General features: G+C 52.3%; 1 protein-coding gene across 2 annotated transcripts in view; it reads right to left on the bottom strand.

Moving 5' to 3' along the window:
- The window catches only part of AXIN1 (axin 1), a 73898-nt gene extending 65171 nt beyond the window's left edge, over positions 1-8727 (bottom strand). For both annotated transcript variants that reach the window (XM_048320962.1, XM_048320963.1), the window contains exons 1-2: positions 8673-8727; positions 5717-6688 (exon numbers count right to left, since the gene is read on the bottom strand). In XM_048320962.1, the coding sequence (XP_048176919.1) occupies positions 5717-6594 (878 nt within the window). In that variant the 5' untranslated portion in view covers positions 6595-6688; positions 8673-8727. The remainder of the gene's footprint in view (positions 1-5716; positions 6689-8672) is intronic.
- Positions 8728-15722: the final 6995 nt, after the last annotated feature.

Below are 15722 nucleotides of genomic sequence, written 5' to 3'. Positions count from 1 at the left end.
TCTTCTTTTATTTGACTGATTAACTGTAATTTGCTTAATGGATTTAAGGATGAGCCTAATAATCCAATGATATATTCAGGAACCGATTTAGGATATCAGCACCTCTGTTCTGATTTTTTTTTTAAACATAGCAATTTTCTGAATTACACATAGTCACTTCTGAAACCAGATTTTTCTACCAATTGCAATAAAATCAGGTCCATGATTTATTTTAAATGGCTGGCGACTGCAAGACTGGCCTTGCACCAGGCAGCCACAGTGCTGTAACTTCTTGGAGCACCTGCTGAAGCCCCAAATCTAGGGATGACCCAAGACGGTGACGTGTTCCAGCAGCCACTGACCCAGCCCAGCAGGCAGCCAGGATTTTTTGGGAAGGTGGGAAGTCAACAGCTCAGACCTAACATGGGGCCAGCGTGTGCTCCCCCAGCACCCCCACACCACTCTCAGTCCCTTTTCCATCAAGCAAGTCTGCCATAACAGGATTTCACAGTCTGTCTCAATAGTTAATAAATCCAGAATCTAACAGACTATTAAAGGAAAACATCCAAGAGGCAGTCATTTTTAAAACGTCCAATGGCAACTAATTATTCAAGGGATTAGCCCATTATAGTAACAACAAAGGAACTCTTAAAACATAAAGCCAAGTTGAACGGCAGATCAAAAACAAGGTGTTCCCACCCCGTGGCCACCTCCTGGGTGCACTTCTCAGCATCCTGGCTTTGGTTCAGCTTCCACTCAGCCTTTTAGCACCCCATTCTTTCTGAAACCAGGCAGAACTCAAACCAGTCTCCTCAAAATATAGTATTTCATGATCTGTGCCATCATTGTAAGCACACAACAAAACAGGACCATCATCAGGACTGGACTAGTCAGGCCACAGCTCTGTCTAACCCAGTTATGAAGCCCTCCAAGGACAGAGATTCCCACCCCTCATGCTCTGTTCCTAGGCTGCTTCATGCTCCCAAGATTTTTTTTCACCATGTCCAACATGAATCTCCCTAGTATCAAAAAAAGGGGACATAACTTCCCTAACCCAAATAAAACTCCATCACAATAAAACAAGGCTTTGTTTGCTGGACGAGGTGAGAACTCTCTACTCATGTATCAAATTAGTGTTGAAAGCGTAACAAGCCAAAGCACTGATCCATAACCAAACACAAACACACTACTTCTTCATCTTGATTTGTGTGGAGGCAAAGCTATGGGCACAAAAGGTATTCTTCTTCAAATAAAATCTATTTTAAAACTTGGCAACCACTAGCATAAATACTTTACACTGTTAATGTAATGTAAGCATTTCCACGCAGAAGTTTCATCAGCTTAACAATATATTTTAAAAAGCTGGCGTTAACTTCTGTGCAAAAACACCATCAGTCTCTGTCCTGTATATCTTACAGTGCTCCAGCCACTAAATTACCACTTAGAGCTATTAGCACCAGCCCCCCTCCCTGCTGGATTCACTGATTTCTCTCAAGAACAATGCAGAACCCAAACTATTCTTCTGCTACTTATTTTCTTTAAAACTGGAAATAGCCACTGCTCTACAAGGATTCTAAACAGGGTTGTATTGATTACAGATTATACTGTGGGCGCAGCAATTTTAATTCAAGATAAGCATTCCCAACTTAACATATGGGTCTAACATCCAGTAGCTGATTTTTTCCTGCTAACAAGCTCCCAGGAAGCTCCGACAGCCTAACTCCAAGATGCATGTGCTGCCTCTCCAGCTAAAAGAAGTATCAGTAAGAGGGTAACACATCTTCAAATTTTCTAAACATGACCGCTCCTGCACCAGCATTTGCGATTTTGCATCCCCAGTTTTCCAACCAGTCAGTACAATTAACACCAATTCCTTCACCACCACACAGTCTTGAGTCAGAGGTGTGCAATTTAATATTTAATTATGAATGAAGCAGCCAACCTCAAAATTAGGGCTGCCAGCTAAACTTCAGCCAGCTCCTTCCTGATGCAGCCCCAGCTTCTGATCACTGGACCGTTTATGCTCCCTAAGCCATGGAGCTATCCTGTGCCTTCCCTGAAACAGCCTCTCCATGTTAGTTTGTCATTGCATTGTCCCAGGCGAAAGGTTTTCACATCCCTCTAAAGCTCCTTCAGCTTTTCTCCACTTGCCTCCTCTGCACACCCCATCATGAAGTGCTGGCTGTGTGTTTTGGGGAGAGCTGCCCTCCCACGTGTCCGGAGATGCTGCCAGTGCGTGGGCACAGGCACAGGGACTCTCCTGGTGATTCCTACCAGCCTGGTGGAGAGCCACATTACCCACCCTTTTCATTTGAACAACCAACACTTGTGAAACGTGGTGAGCTTAGTCAGCTCAGCACTGTGGAAACTAAAGCTTGGAGCCAGCTTATTTTAAAAAAACCCCAACCTCCTGTGTATATCAAAGCCCACGCTGAGAAACTCCTCCATCCGTGCCCAGCAGCTCCACCACCAACGCCCCTCGAAATCCAGCAACTGGAGACTTCACCCACCACCACGTGTCCTCTAACCACCATCACCCAGGCTTCCTTTTCAATACTGTACACTTCATGGAATGGGTCAAAACCCAAAACAATTGGCAGAACTAACGTACATCTCTGTTTGCCTGGTTTTCAGGAGAGATGAAGGCAGAGCTGCTGCCAGGTAACACCATATGCTCTTCTCACTTCCCACCACAGAAGAAAGCAAAGGCAAGGCCTGTGAGTGCTGCTCTCTGATGCTTTGGAAATGGGATAGGAGCCCCTTCCCACACAGAGCTAAAGAGAGAGCATGAGAAACCCACCCCAACAAAAGACACAACCAAACCACCAAGCACCAAATTTCCAACTTTTTAAGAGGCTGCGTTTTCCTGGAGCACTCGAAAAGCAGGCTGCAGGCAGATCTCAGGCACAGGTTTAATTTCTGCTCTCCAGCTCTGAGGAACGCTGTCCCGGCGTGTCGGAAGAAGGTTAATGAACGATTTAGCCGCCCTCACAACCACGTTAGTGTCACTTTCGGAAGCTGCGAGTTAATGCCTGAGATCTTCGGGGGTTACCCTCTTTGAAGTTCACTGATCCATAACCAATGTCCAATTAATTTGCAGGAGCCTAACGATAATGACTATTGGCCTTTTCCGACGCATACAAAAACACAGTGGGTAACAGCGATGCTTTTGGCTTCAGCGTATTCTCAAATCTGCCTGCACATTTGCACACCTTCAAAAATATCCAGCGCTAATAACAGGTTGTCTTCTGCCGTTTGAGGAATTTTTTACATTTGTTCTCCTGAGAGCAGAGCAACTGCATCAAGATTTATGAACTTTCTGCTGAAAAAAAACCTGGAGCTGATTCAAGATGCTCATTTGCTAACAGAGAAATACTTCCATTGCATTTGCTTAAATTCCTCTTTATTTAGGGTTTCCATGGAAGCCAAGGAATAGAAGTTCAATCTTGGGAAGATTAAACAGGCCCTGAGATATAATGCAAAACAGCTTATTTCAACATTCCCTAAAGAACAGAAATGAGAAATTCTTCCACACATACGCCAGAGAAAAAAGGAGGTTTGTGGAAATTTTCAAAATAAATTGGGACCCAGCTTTTCAAATGCTGCATGCGGCCATTGCTTCCTGCTGCAAGCAGCTTTGCCAGCTTCTCGCACGCTTCCTTGGGTGAGAAAGTAAATGAACAAGAAGTCTGCAGGATAAAGATGCTACAGCTTAAAAACCAGCTTGTTTAAGACAGCTATTGCTATACAATATCCAGGAAGAAGGTTAATGCAACAACAACAAAGTTGCACAAAGAGGAACAACCACCTCATAAATTAGTATCTCAGCAGTTTTTAGAATAAAAATGCAGAGATTATGCAGTTCAGCAGCATCTTCCATGGCAATGCTCTGGATGCCACAGATGCTGACAGGCCAACATTTAAAATGCAAAATAAATCCCTTACCTTCAGCTACTCCAGGCTGAGAAGTGCCTCCTCCTCTGGTGAGAATGGCAAACGTTTCCTTGCCTCCCTACCCCACAGGTCAGTAGAGTGTCAGTAGCTACAATGACAGGCTGTTGGACACTACAAATTAATAGCCACACATTTTCTCTGATCTCCATCCTCCAGGTAAAGATTTATTTCAGGTTGTTCCAATCTCCTATGAAAATGCCCAGGACCAGTGAACTTTACTTCAAAACACTTCTATTTCACAGCACATTTCTCAAACCATTTTACAGCCTGGCGCAGATATATTCAGATAATGGGTAAAGTGCACCTTTTTCTTGAAGCTGGAGCTAAACAGCTCAGTGCTGCACACAGGATTTGCTACCTGGTCTGGTAAGGAAACTAAACACAGCTGACCCTCAAGTAAGTTATTTTCAGTGTTAACACCATTACTGCTTAAACAAAAAGATACTTAAATTGTAGACTTTTCTAATCCTTCATTTATGGTGAGCACCCAACTGCTCAGTGAAATGCACTTCACAACACATTCAAGGTTTTTATTAACTCCATGGGAAAGTCCCAAGACACTGGGATACTTCTTTTCTGACTCCCGATTAAAACAGTGGGAGCCCACATGAATTCTCTGCTTTTTTCCCCCCCAAGGATTTCACAAGCAGCATCCCCTCCTCAAAATCTGTAAGAAAACAAGAATCAAACTGAGAACATTTTGCCAGCTGAAAGGCACTGAGACCTTGCGCAGGGCGGGATGCGCTTCCAGCTGCCAGCCTAAAGGGACGGCCGAAGGAGATTAAACACAGAAATGCTTTTCATAAGGCAGGAGGCTTTGAAGAGGACAGTTCAGCTACTTCATTTCGTAATCTTCACAAAGCGTCAGATTTTAGCCTAAGCAGGTCTTAAAACAAGGAGATTTTATTTAAAAAGGGGGGGAAAAAAAAGTAGGAATGTGTTCTGGCCGGGTTCTGTTGATTCAGCAAGGGTTAGACACACACATGCTTATTGATCCCAGAGAGCTCCCTGCTAAGTTAATTGTCTGGAATTTTAACTGAGCTCTCAGCAAGTTTCAAAATCCATGTTGGCTGGAAGTGGGTGGGGGACCCAGAAAAAAACAGGCTGCAGAACTGTGCAAGTCCTACAGTTAAAAAATCCCAGCAATTACTTTCATGAAGGGAAGAGCTTCAGCATGGCATGGTTTTAACTGCATTTGGGGATTCTGACTTTGACACCACTAGAATTCAGTGCTGGACATCTCATATGCAAAGCAGTACCATTATCAGGGAGCACCATCAATGCTGCTTCACTCCTACCCACATTACCAATATGAGGGTATCTATCTCCTCTGAGCTCCCAGTTGTGGCTCATGACAATGTCTACACAGCGAGTGTCACCGCCAGCTGTACCTGCCCATGTTACAGTACCTGAACACTGACCTTCTGAGGTGGAGGCTATGGCCAACCTGGCACTGCAGCTTGCCCAGTCACCTGCACGTGAATGAGGGCTGCCCATGGCTCTGCACTGCCCACCAAGCCCTACCTGCCTCCAGAATACCTCCCGCAGCAGTTTCTCCAGGTGAAGAACATGCTGCAGGGATGATGTGGCACTATCAGACAGGAACAGCCAAAGACACCCTTAAAATAACCTGTGATTAGTTTCAAAGAAAGCTTTGCACTCCATCAAACCACTTGGCAATGCCATCCTGTACCAACATGAATGTTCCCCAGCGCCTACGGTCTTCCAAGATTTCCCATCTCCCCTGTGCCAGTGGCAGCTCCTAGACCCACTCTCCACCTACCTGAACTCCCTGCCCTCGCTGTAGCGCCGGGCTGAGGCCGCGCGCTGCGTGGCCGTCTCCAGAAGCAGCTTCTGCGTGAGCCTGCTGGAAGGCGCCGAGTCCCTGCTGGCCTCGGGCTCGGCCTCTTGGTCACACTTCCACTCCTCATCCTCGTTCAGAGTTGGCAGATAACCAGGTAGCCCTTTACCTGTCCCAGACCCTGAGCTCGGATCGCTATAAATTTTTGGACTTTCCCCACCTGTCCTTGTGTATTCCAAATAAATATCCGACTTAAGGAACAAAGGGTAGGTATTGTCTTCTATCATGCACTGAATCTCCGTTTGGGCCTGGTCAAACATGTCAGGGTCAATCTGCAGTTTCATGACACAGTCTTTGATGAAGCTTTTTGTGGCCGGTTTGATCTGCCGGGACACAATGCCATTGTTGTCGAGGATGTATTTTTTGTAAATAGCTTTTGCCAGCTTGAGTCTTTTTTCCTCATTAGACACACACTGCTCCAGCTTCCTGAAGCCACTGCAGGCAAACCAAAAGTCCAGCAGATCCGCACAGTCCTCCTGTTTCAGGAAAGTCCTGAAGAGGTTGATGCCATCTTGATCATCCAGCAAGGAGTGCAGCGACTCGGCCCACTTCAGGTAGGGTGGAGTTGGTGAAGCACTCCCCTCAGGCTCGTACCCCAAATCCAAATCGGAGCGCCTCGGTGTTGCCGTGGACGTCTCATTTCTGACCACATCACTTTTACCGGAGTAGAAACCATGGCTAACCGGCCTTGGGTCTGTGGACACGAGCTCCCCCTCCTCACCAGGAACTGGTGGCCTTGGAGCATCTTCAGTGAAGCTTCCTCCGAGGTCCAAGGGGAAGCCTTTCCCCTGGATATTCATTTTTCTGGTACTTGCTCACGTGGGAACAGTGGGGGATGAGCACCAATCTCAAATCACCAGTATTTGTAGCTCCAAGGCAAACAAGTTTGTTTGGCTGAAACAGATGAGGAAAAAATAAGCGAGTATCACTGGAAATAAACACTCTAAGACAACAAACTACTGGTTATGCGCTGCATCTTTACTGTACTAACACCTCTTTTTCAGCAGAATCAATGGCTTGGTAACTTCTGAGAGCACAGAATCGAGCTCAAGCCAGTCACAGGCTAAAAATGACAGTTACACAATATCCCAAAACTTTACATCCAGAATTTGGCATCACTGATATAGCTGACACTATGCTAAAACACCAGCCAATTTCCCAACACTGGTGGTTTTACATGACCCTGGCATGTGGCAGCCCACATCCAAGAGATCCGTACTCAGGTACCACAGGACACATGCCAACTTTTGCACTGCCACCAACTCCTCTGCACTGCCTAGCTGGACAGGACATATACCAGATCATACTAAGGCAACATGTTTTTATCTGGCCATGGATCTAGGAAATTCTTATCCTCAAACAGGAATTTAAGGCTTGTGAAAATTATTTTTAAAGAATATCCAGTTAGTCCTGAAAGCGGGGCTGCACCTTAATCAAACACAGGTGGCTTTCGTTCGCTCAAGTGACATACCAGTGCCACATTCCTCACAAATCTCTGCATTTCAGAAATACGCTGCGTCGCCTCGTCTAGCTCTAGGGGAATCCAGATGCATCATTGACCCTAATATTTTGGGCATCTGGACTGCATTCTTTCTTCAGATGGGCATGTTAGTACAGGAGCTCAGTTCTAGCACTGCTTTTTGTAGGCAAGTCGTTGAGAAAAGGTTCAGTTATGCTAATAAAATTGCATGCTACAAGCCTGGGAAAATTTCAGGTCATCAAAGGAAGATGAGAAAACCACCTTGACAAGGAAACCTGATCAAGTACCATCAAGACTCAAAAGAGTGATGAGTCAATATGGAGGATGGAAGGCATGGGGAAAGCAGGGAAGGAAGAGAAGGGCAATCCCTGGGTTGCTACTTCTGCTGCTCAACAAATTAACATCATCATTTAAAGCGAGTAGCAAAAGCCTTGTGTTACAGAACAGCCTCAGCCTCTAAGCCCCAAGTACTGCAGAGCACCAGCAGCCTCACAAATTACTCCTTGCACTGGATTAACTCAATTGCATGTAAAAACACACCAGGAAAGACACATTTTAGCTCGCCCTCCCTCTCAAAGCAAACCCCACACCAACGAACATCTTTGGGATGCTTTACCATTTCCCCCCCCCCATTTCCTGATCCGGGCTAACCAAGAACCGCCGTCGATGCCCTGCCTGTCCTTACAGCCCACCTGTCCATCGTGAAACAACCCAGCGAACCCAGGAGCGGCCAGCGAGGATGGCTGGGCCCCGTGCGGAGCGCGGCAGGAGCCAGCGCCGCGCTCCCACCCGGCCCGAGCCCCCGGCATGCAGCCCCTGCCCTGGCACCGCGGGACGGGGCTGGGCTTTGGCACCACGGTGCGGTTCTGGGTGGTTTTCACCCCGCTTCTGAAAGCGAGCGCAGGACTCGGCCCCCCGTTTGCGGTGCAGGTCCCTGGTGACCCGCGGCCGGGTGAAGGGGACCCCCGGGTCAGCGGCCCCGCAGCCCCACAGCCACGCCGGGCATTGTTGCAGCGGGGCGGCGCTGGCTCCTCGCCCCGGCCGGGGCAGCCCCGGGGAGCCTCCCGGAGGACACGCGAGGCGCCCGGCCGAGACGCCCGGCCGGCTCCGGAGGAGACCCCCACGGCCGCCCCGCGGGAGGCGCGGGGCCGGGCGGGCTCTGGGGCGGCCCTGCCGCTGACAGGGCGCCGCGCGGGGCCCCCGCCGCCCCCCGGGCAACTTCGCGGGACCCGGCCCGCGCCTCCCCTCAGCCGCCGCCCCCGGCCCCGCTCGCCCGCCCGGCCTCCCCCCGCGCCCGGGGCGGCCTAGCCCGGCTCGGCGGCCCCGGCGCGGCCCCGCGCTCCCGCCCGCGGCGGCCTCGGCGCGGCCTCGGCGCAGGGCCTGGGCCGCCTCACTCACCCGCGCGGAGCGGCGGCGGCGGCGGCCCGGGGCGGCGCGGGGCCCGGCCCATGCGGCTCAGCGGCAGCGGCGGCCCGGAGGGGCGACGGCGGCACAAAGCGGGCGGCCCGGGACGCCCATGGCCGCGGCCGCGGGCGAGTGGCGGCGGCGGGGAGCGAGAACAGGAGCAGCAGCAGCAGCAGGAGCAGCAGCAGCAGCAGCAAGCCGAGCCCCGCTCCGCTCCGCTCCGCCTGCGCCGCTGCCTCGCAGCCCGGCACCGCGGCTCAGCCGCGCCCCCCGCGCCCCCGCCCGGTACTGCGGGACCGGCGGCCGGAGCGGGGCGGAGCGGGCCCGGCACGGCCCGGGGAGGCGGCGCGGCGGCACGCGGGGCCCGGGGCGGCTGCAGGCCCCGCACCCGCTGCAGGGCCGGCCCGGGGGAGCACGGAGGTCCCGGCTCGGGGAGGCCTCAAGCCCCGGGGAGCGCAGCACGTTTCCAAGTGTGCGGGCTCGGCTCCCCGGACAGCTCCGGCACATGGCCGAGGCTTCGGGCTGAGCTTCCCGGAGAGCCCCGGCTGGGTGGACACCTCAAGCGCTCAGTGTCTCCAGGGCTCCGTCTGGCCCTGGATGAGGGGAGCCCGCAGAGCTCCCTTGAGCATCCCAGGCAGAGACAGCCCCAGAGAGACTTCGGAGACCTCCAGGGTTTCGTCGAAGGGCTCTTCCCAGGAAAGGTATCAACCCTCAAACAACACGATCCTCCACAGCTCTGTCCGTGTTGAACACCACGGCACACCTGAGCTCTGTCCCATTTGGACCATGCACCATGGGCCTGGGGATGCAGAGGCACCGGTCCACCAGCTGCTCTGGTCTCCGCCAACAACTAGAGCTGGTTTGGAACCTGCAATGTATGTCCTGCTTCTCTGCGCTGGGGAACTCTGCCGCGGGGAGAAATCACGGACTGTCCAAAAGGTGGCACTGCATGGACTGGAATGTGTCACACCACATGGAGACTCCCCAAATCGGGGATGTTTGGTTATGGGGAGCAGGGAGGTCCCGGCTCGGGGAGGCCTCAGCACCAGCTCTGAGGCTGCAGTGGTGGAGGACACTGAAGGGAGAAGTGGGTTGCCAGATGCAGAGATCAAATGAGAGTAGCGTGACAGGGAAGTGCAAAAGCATGCTTCTTCCCTGGAAAGCAGTGATCGACTCTGAGCCAGGCAGACCCTAGATACCATCCCAAAAGCTGAACATGCAAACAAACTGCTAGAAAATCCTCTGAAAATCAGAAATAACTCAGAATGGTTTCCAACAGGCACTGTTTCTGCTTTCTTATGTGGTTATGCTACCACAGTTGCCTGCCTCAATGCATTTAGGGAACACTTTTGGAAATGTAGCATTTTTTTTCCAGCTTTGTGAAACTCCCAAACGTCCACTCTGGGCAGTGACACTCCCCATCTCACCCCAGCACAGAGCCTGGCAGGATGATGTGGCTCCTTGCACTCTCTCATGTGAACGATGCTCGGAGCCGATTTTCACGTAGCAGTGCAATACTGATCTCAGGCGTTATAATAGAAAGGCTGATGTGGGATTCAGCTGGTAAAGAATTAAAGGATGGGAATATAATTAATGCAATCAGCCTAGTTTCGAGAAAATAGCTCTTGTCAAACTCTGATGTCATCCTTTGAAGAGATTACAAGTTTGGCTGATAAAGGTTATGGTATAGAAATAATAGACCTGGGCTCTGTTCAGGCATGTGACTTAATCCATATACTATTCTGATTAAAAATTAGCACAATACAACATCAAGAGGGACACCTTAAAGGGGCTGGGAGCTGGCAAACCGACAGCCATCAATGGGGAATCCCTGCAGAATGGGAGCGCGCTCAGTGGGTGTCCAGGCTTGGATGGGAAGCCCAGTGCTATTCAGTATTTCCATCAATGGTCTAGAAATAGATTAAAAAGCCCTGCTGAGAAAAACGCCGGGGCGAGGGAAATGAGAGGGGCAGGAGACATGGACGAGGTCAAGACAGCTGTAGAAAACTTCACAAGCTGAGTCCCTGGCAAATAAAACGTGCTTGAATGCAAGCAGCTGTGAAAAGATCTGTCCACTGAACACAGGGCCCTTCTGCTGGAAACTCAGGATCTGGCAAGGACAGATCGGGGGGAGTTTAGGAGGCAGGAGGGATAATGTGGGAGCAGCAGGCTCCCCATGGGAGGTGTCCAGCTGAGACGGGGCTGGGTGCTACAGCAGAAGGGTTTGTGTTTTGGAAAAGAGGCTGAGGAATTGGGAGAAGGTGGAAGAGAGTTGAAAGTGAGCCCTGCTTTGCAGGGTGTAGCCAAGCCCCACAGCCTCCCCGGCAAGTTCAAAGGAGCCCCAGAGACGGCTACATTATAGCGCTTCAGCCACTTCATGGGTGAGAGATGATCAGGTATTAGGGAGTTTTTCATCTCCCAGAGAAAGGCCCAGCAAGATTCATGGCCTGAACTGAGTTAATTTGAGAAACCAGAGAAGATTTCTCCATGCAAGGGAGAACCTGAGGTGGTGGGTGATGAGTTTGGGTGCAGCAGGATGCAGGTGGTTGAAGTGCTGGGGCTTGACATGCCTTCCCTCATGCTGCCATCCTTCCCTGACCTTTCCTTACTGCTCCTTGGGTTGGGCTGGACCTGGGGAGGTGGGAGAAGTGCTGGAGGCTCATCTTGCTCCCACCAGCTCCTGGCGCATTCCCCCAGCTCAGGGAACACAGCCCGGAGTGAGGAGCCAGCCCCTGTCCCACCCTCGGGCACACAGAGGGGCAGGGGGCCTCCAGAGCAGCTGGCAGGTCTCTCCCAGCAGTGCAGGATCACTCTGTGCGTGCTCGCAGGGAAAGCAGAGCCAGCATTGCCCTGCTCCAGCCAAGGCAGCCGGGCAGCTGCCCCTTCATAGGCCGGAAGAGGCAAATTCCCACAGGTCAATGCCAAGCCCCCAGGGTGCCTCATTATTTTCTGGTCCTCTAGCAGGGATGCTTGGGGCTGAGGGAGCCATGGGCTCCCTCTGGAGCCCCTTCCCTGCCTTTTACCCCTCAGGTGGCTCATGATGAGAAGACTGATCCCTGCACTCTACCAGGGGCCAAAATCACTTCCAGATTTATCTGAAGACATCAAACAGGTGATAAACCAAACTGAGCATTCCTGGCTGTGTGCAGGAGGAATCGGACTGCAAGGTCTTTGAGACCAACGAACCAAACCTGGTTATTTTTCCCTTCTTCATCAGCTGATCGTGTAGCTTTGCCTTTTACCCCAAATATCCCCCTTACACCAAAACTACCACCACTGAGATGGCTGTGGTGTTTTGGTGCACCCCTGGTGTCACCCTGCCACTGAGGCTGGCCCCACGTGAACCTAGGATTCTGGACACTTCCCATCTTCCAGTGCACACATCCCTTTCTGCCTGGAAGAAACAAACAGCAAACACTGGAGAAAAGGACCGCTCTCAGCCTTTGGTCTGAAGAGTCTGTGCTGCATCCAGGCAGCACTGGTGCAGTGCAATTCCAGAGCCTCCTTGCAAAGGGATATTTTCTGTAGCACCCTCCCCTCCTGCCAAGATGGCTTGGAACCTGCAAGCTCTCCAACATCCCTTCTGCAGAGTCTGAAACTGCTTGGATCAGCTTCAGCACTGACAGGAATCCTCGCGAATGAATTGTCCTCTTTGTAGCGACTCGCTGACTCCCCCAGAGCTAGGTGGGGCTGACCTGGTGCTGAGAGGTGATGGCTGGTGGGCCGTCAGCATCCCGCGTTCCCTCCCAGCGGCAGGGATGTGCGTGGGTGTGAGCCGGCGTCCCTCTGGCGCGGCGGATTCGGGAGGGAGCGCACTAGATGGTGCTGTTCAACCTTTGGCTGCCATTTAAAAGGCTCCTGCAAGGTCGTAAGCGATGCAGAAACCCCGTGTTTTTATTCAAAAACCTTTTTGGAACTGGGGGATAGATAGAAATACTCTTGGATACGAGGTCCTACACCGACCACCGACAGAGGCAAAAGGCAGCTCGCTCAGAGGGATGGGTTGCCTCCCACTTCGGGCCTGCAGCACCCTCAGTGCTGAGGCAGGACCTGGGTTTTGACTACATGACCAATGATGGCTGAAGGGACTGCCAAGAAAATAATGTCCTGGGGTGCAAGAGGGGGCTGACAGCTCTCTCTTGGACTGCTGGAAAGATGCTGCTTACAGAACAGGAGGAAGAAAATGTATTAGCATTCAAAATAAAAGCATTGGTGTTGTGGTGCTGGCAGCCTGGGGCATCCCAAAGAGCCTGGCTGGGATGAGGCACCAACAGCCCAGTGGCACTGCCACTGAGGGGACAAGCAAGCAGAGCCACAGGATATGGCTGGCAGGAGAACAAAGCAGAGAAGTGGCCATGGAGGTCCAGGCTGGGGGCTGGATGAGACCTCCTGCCTCACTAGGAGGGATGGATGGAGCAGATCTGAGTGAGAGCAGTGAGGATATCCATAGACAGCCATGCCAGGGCTGGGGGCAAAACTGGAAGTAAGTGATGCTGATTTCAACCATCACAGCATCCCTTCTTGCAGGGTCTAAAGATATCTGCCCACCCTGGCCATGTCAGCCCTCCAAAGCATCCACGGAGCTGCAGGTGCAGGTCCCTCAGGCAGCCTGGGTATGCCTCCTTCTTTGGATTCCCCAGCTCAAAGAGGCAAACACATTGCTTCTAATGCTGGGTGAAAAGGATGAAGCACTGTTTGGACACCAAGTTTATGCCTTTTCACTCAGATCCTGCTCTTTCATAAAGCCCATGATGGAGCCTGCTGTTCCAGGCAGAGGGAAGGTTGCAGGGCTTGGCTGCTCTAGGCACTCAGATCCTTCCCCTCCAGAAAAATCATCCCAGTTTCCCAGTTCACTCCTGTTCCCACATGGATGCTTTCTTGCAGATCCCCTTTTTGTGCTGGGGTACAGGCCTGGAGCAGGTGGATAGGGCAAAAGCTTTACTGTTCACATCAAAAATAACAAGAACAGTAGCCAGGATGATCTCCTTTCAGGAATGTAAGGGGAGGAGGGTCTGGACCAGCGAAGGCAGCTGTCTGAACTGGTTTTTTGCAGCTGCCAGTGTTTGCTCACGGTGGTGCAGATGCCCAAATGGCAGATGGAAGCCCCAGTATGTAAACTTGAGCCCCTGCAGTGTCCCAGCACCCTGGCCTGCTCTCCCAGGGGTTTGTTCTGCCTTCCTCTCCAGGTGTTTCTCTTCATGCCTGCCCTGGCATCAGCCTCTTTCCCCCAGCTCTGCTTGCCCTTCCCGCTGGATTACAGAGCCCCCAAACCTGATGTTTCCCCAAAAAAAGATCACAGACAAGCTTGTGCTGTGCCTTGGGAAGCTGCTCTGGATGAGCTGCTCACCCAGCACTCTCCTCACAGAGGAACTTGACATGGACATTTATTTGTCTTCCCACACTTCTGTGACCCTCCTACCGCCAGCCCTTAGACCATCCCCAGCTCCTTTCTGACTATCAGCCACCTCTAGCCTCATGTTTTGGGCTCAGGACTGGAGTTTTGGTCAAAGCTTTCCCCATACTCCTTCTCCTCCATTCCAACCAGCCAGGGAGAGTCACAGCAGCTCATGGCCACTCTCCTCTGCTTGGTTTGCACCATCCATAACTGCAGTAACAGCCAATGACCATATCGGCTGATGTTCCTCTGCGCTGGCTGGGCAAAGCCCAGTTTGTTCACGTGGGCTTCTCTTCTCACTCCTGTCCCAGCCACCCCAGCTAAACCCTGGGCTCCCATCTCAGCTCAGGGCTGTGGCATAGAAGTGTATGAACTGATAGGGATACCAGGACCTCGGTGTGTCCCCCAACCCTCCCCACCTGGCCTTTGTGCTCTTTTTGGGGAAAGGTTCCCATATCTGACAGACCCTCACAGACCCCTGCTAGATCTGAGACCCTGCTACATCCAAGACCCTGAGAGATCCCTGCTGCATCCCAGACCCTACAACTCCCCTGGTTTTGATCAACCTTCTCTGCCCAAAGCAATGGCACAGGAGCTCAGCCAGCACCACCAATGCCCAGTGCTCTTCATCCCCAGCCGGTGAAGGTGAGCACCCCTCAGTGACACCCCACACGCCTTCCTGCACCCACCTTTGGGGTCCAGCCCGGGCCTGTGCCCTGCACTCCTGCCTCTCCATGCTCCAGACCACCAGGCTCGCTGCTCCTCTTGGGGTGCCAGGGGTGGGATGCCGTCCGCACGCATCCCAGAAGTGCCACTCTGCAGAGAGAAGAGATGTCAGCTTGTCCCTGCTGGGACCACCTTACCTAGGAGATGTTCCTAGGGGAGCTGGGCCAGGCAGGGACACCCTGTGCTCCCCACTCATAGGAGTGGAACCTGTTCCTATGGTCCTGAAGGACACACTTCACATCTTGCCTCTCCATGAGAGGGAGATGTCTGGAGCACGGTGTGCCCTGTCTTGAGCACTGGGCCTCTGGAGTGGTTATCCCTGCTGAAATGGTCCCAGCTTACAGAGCTGGGGCAGGAGGGAGCAGCAGTATCAGGGGACAACCCTGTCCCTGGTTTCCAAGCCCCACTGCAGAGCCAGGGCCCACCCACCTGCCCAGGCCGTGGCTCGCCCTCTGCTCCAGAGTCTCCATGGCGGGATGGGATGAGAAGAGCACGAGGGACAGCTGCATGGAAGCCACAGGTTCCTGCAACAGGGTTATCCCAGAGCAGCCTGTGGTAATTCAACCTGCTTGATTCTGCCAGGAAAGATGGGTCTCCTTTACCCAACCCTCGGTGACCACAACCTGGGCTGCTGGAAGGTGGGGGAAGGCTGGTGCAGTGCAGAAATACCAGCTGCTCTGCTCTCGCAGATCTGTTTTGTGATGCTGGGCAAGATCTTCTGGCTTAACTGTGATCACCAGCTTGGCTGGTGAGAGCCACCTCAGCACTTGGTGGTGCCTCGATGTCTGTCCTGCAGCCCCGAGGTTTCCAGTGTGACCCTTTGGGTATGATCTCCATCAGCAGTGCAGCTTGAAGAGCTGGTCCCCACGTTCCTGGCTCACTCCTCCTGGAGGGTCAGCTCTCCCAGGGAGTTGGCAAAAATT

The sequence above is a fragment of the Corvus hawaiiensis genome, chromosome 16, assembly GCF_020740725.1.
Source record: "Corvus hawaiiensis isolate bCorHaw1 chromosome 16, bCorHaw1.pri.cur, whole genome shotgun sequence".
Classification (NCBI taxonomy): domain Eukaryota; kingdom Metazoa; phylum Chordata; class Aves; order Passeriformes; family Corvidae; genus Corvus; species Corvus hawaiiensis.
The sequence above is the reverse complement of the archived record's forward strand: the minus strand, read 5'-3'. Positions and strand labels throughout refer to the sequence as shown.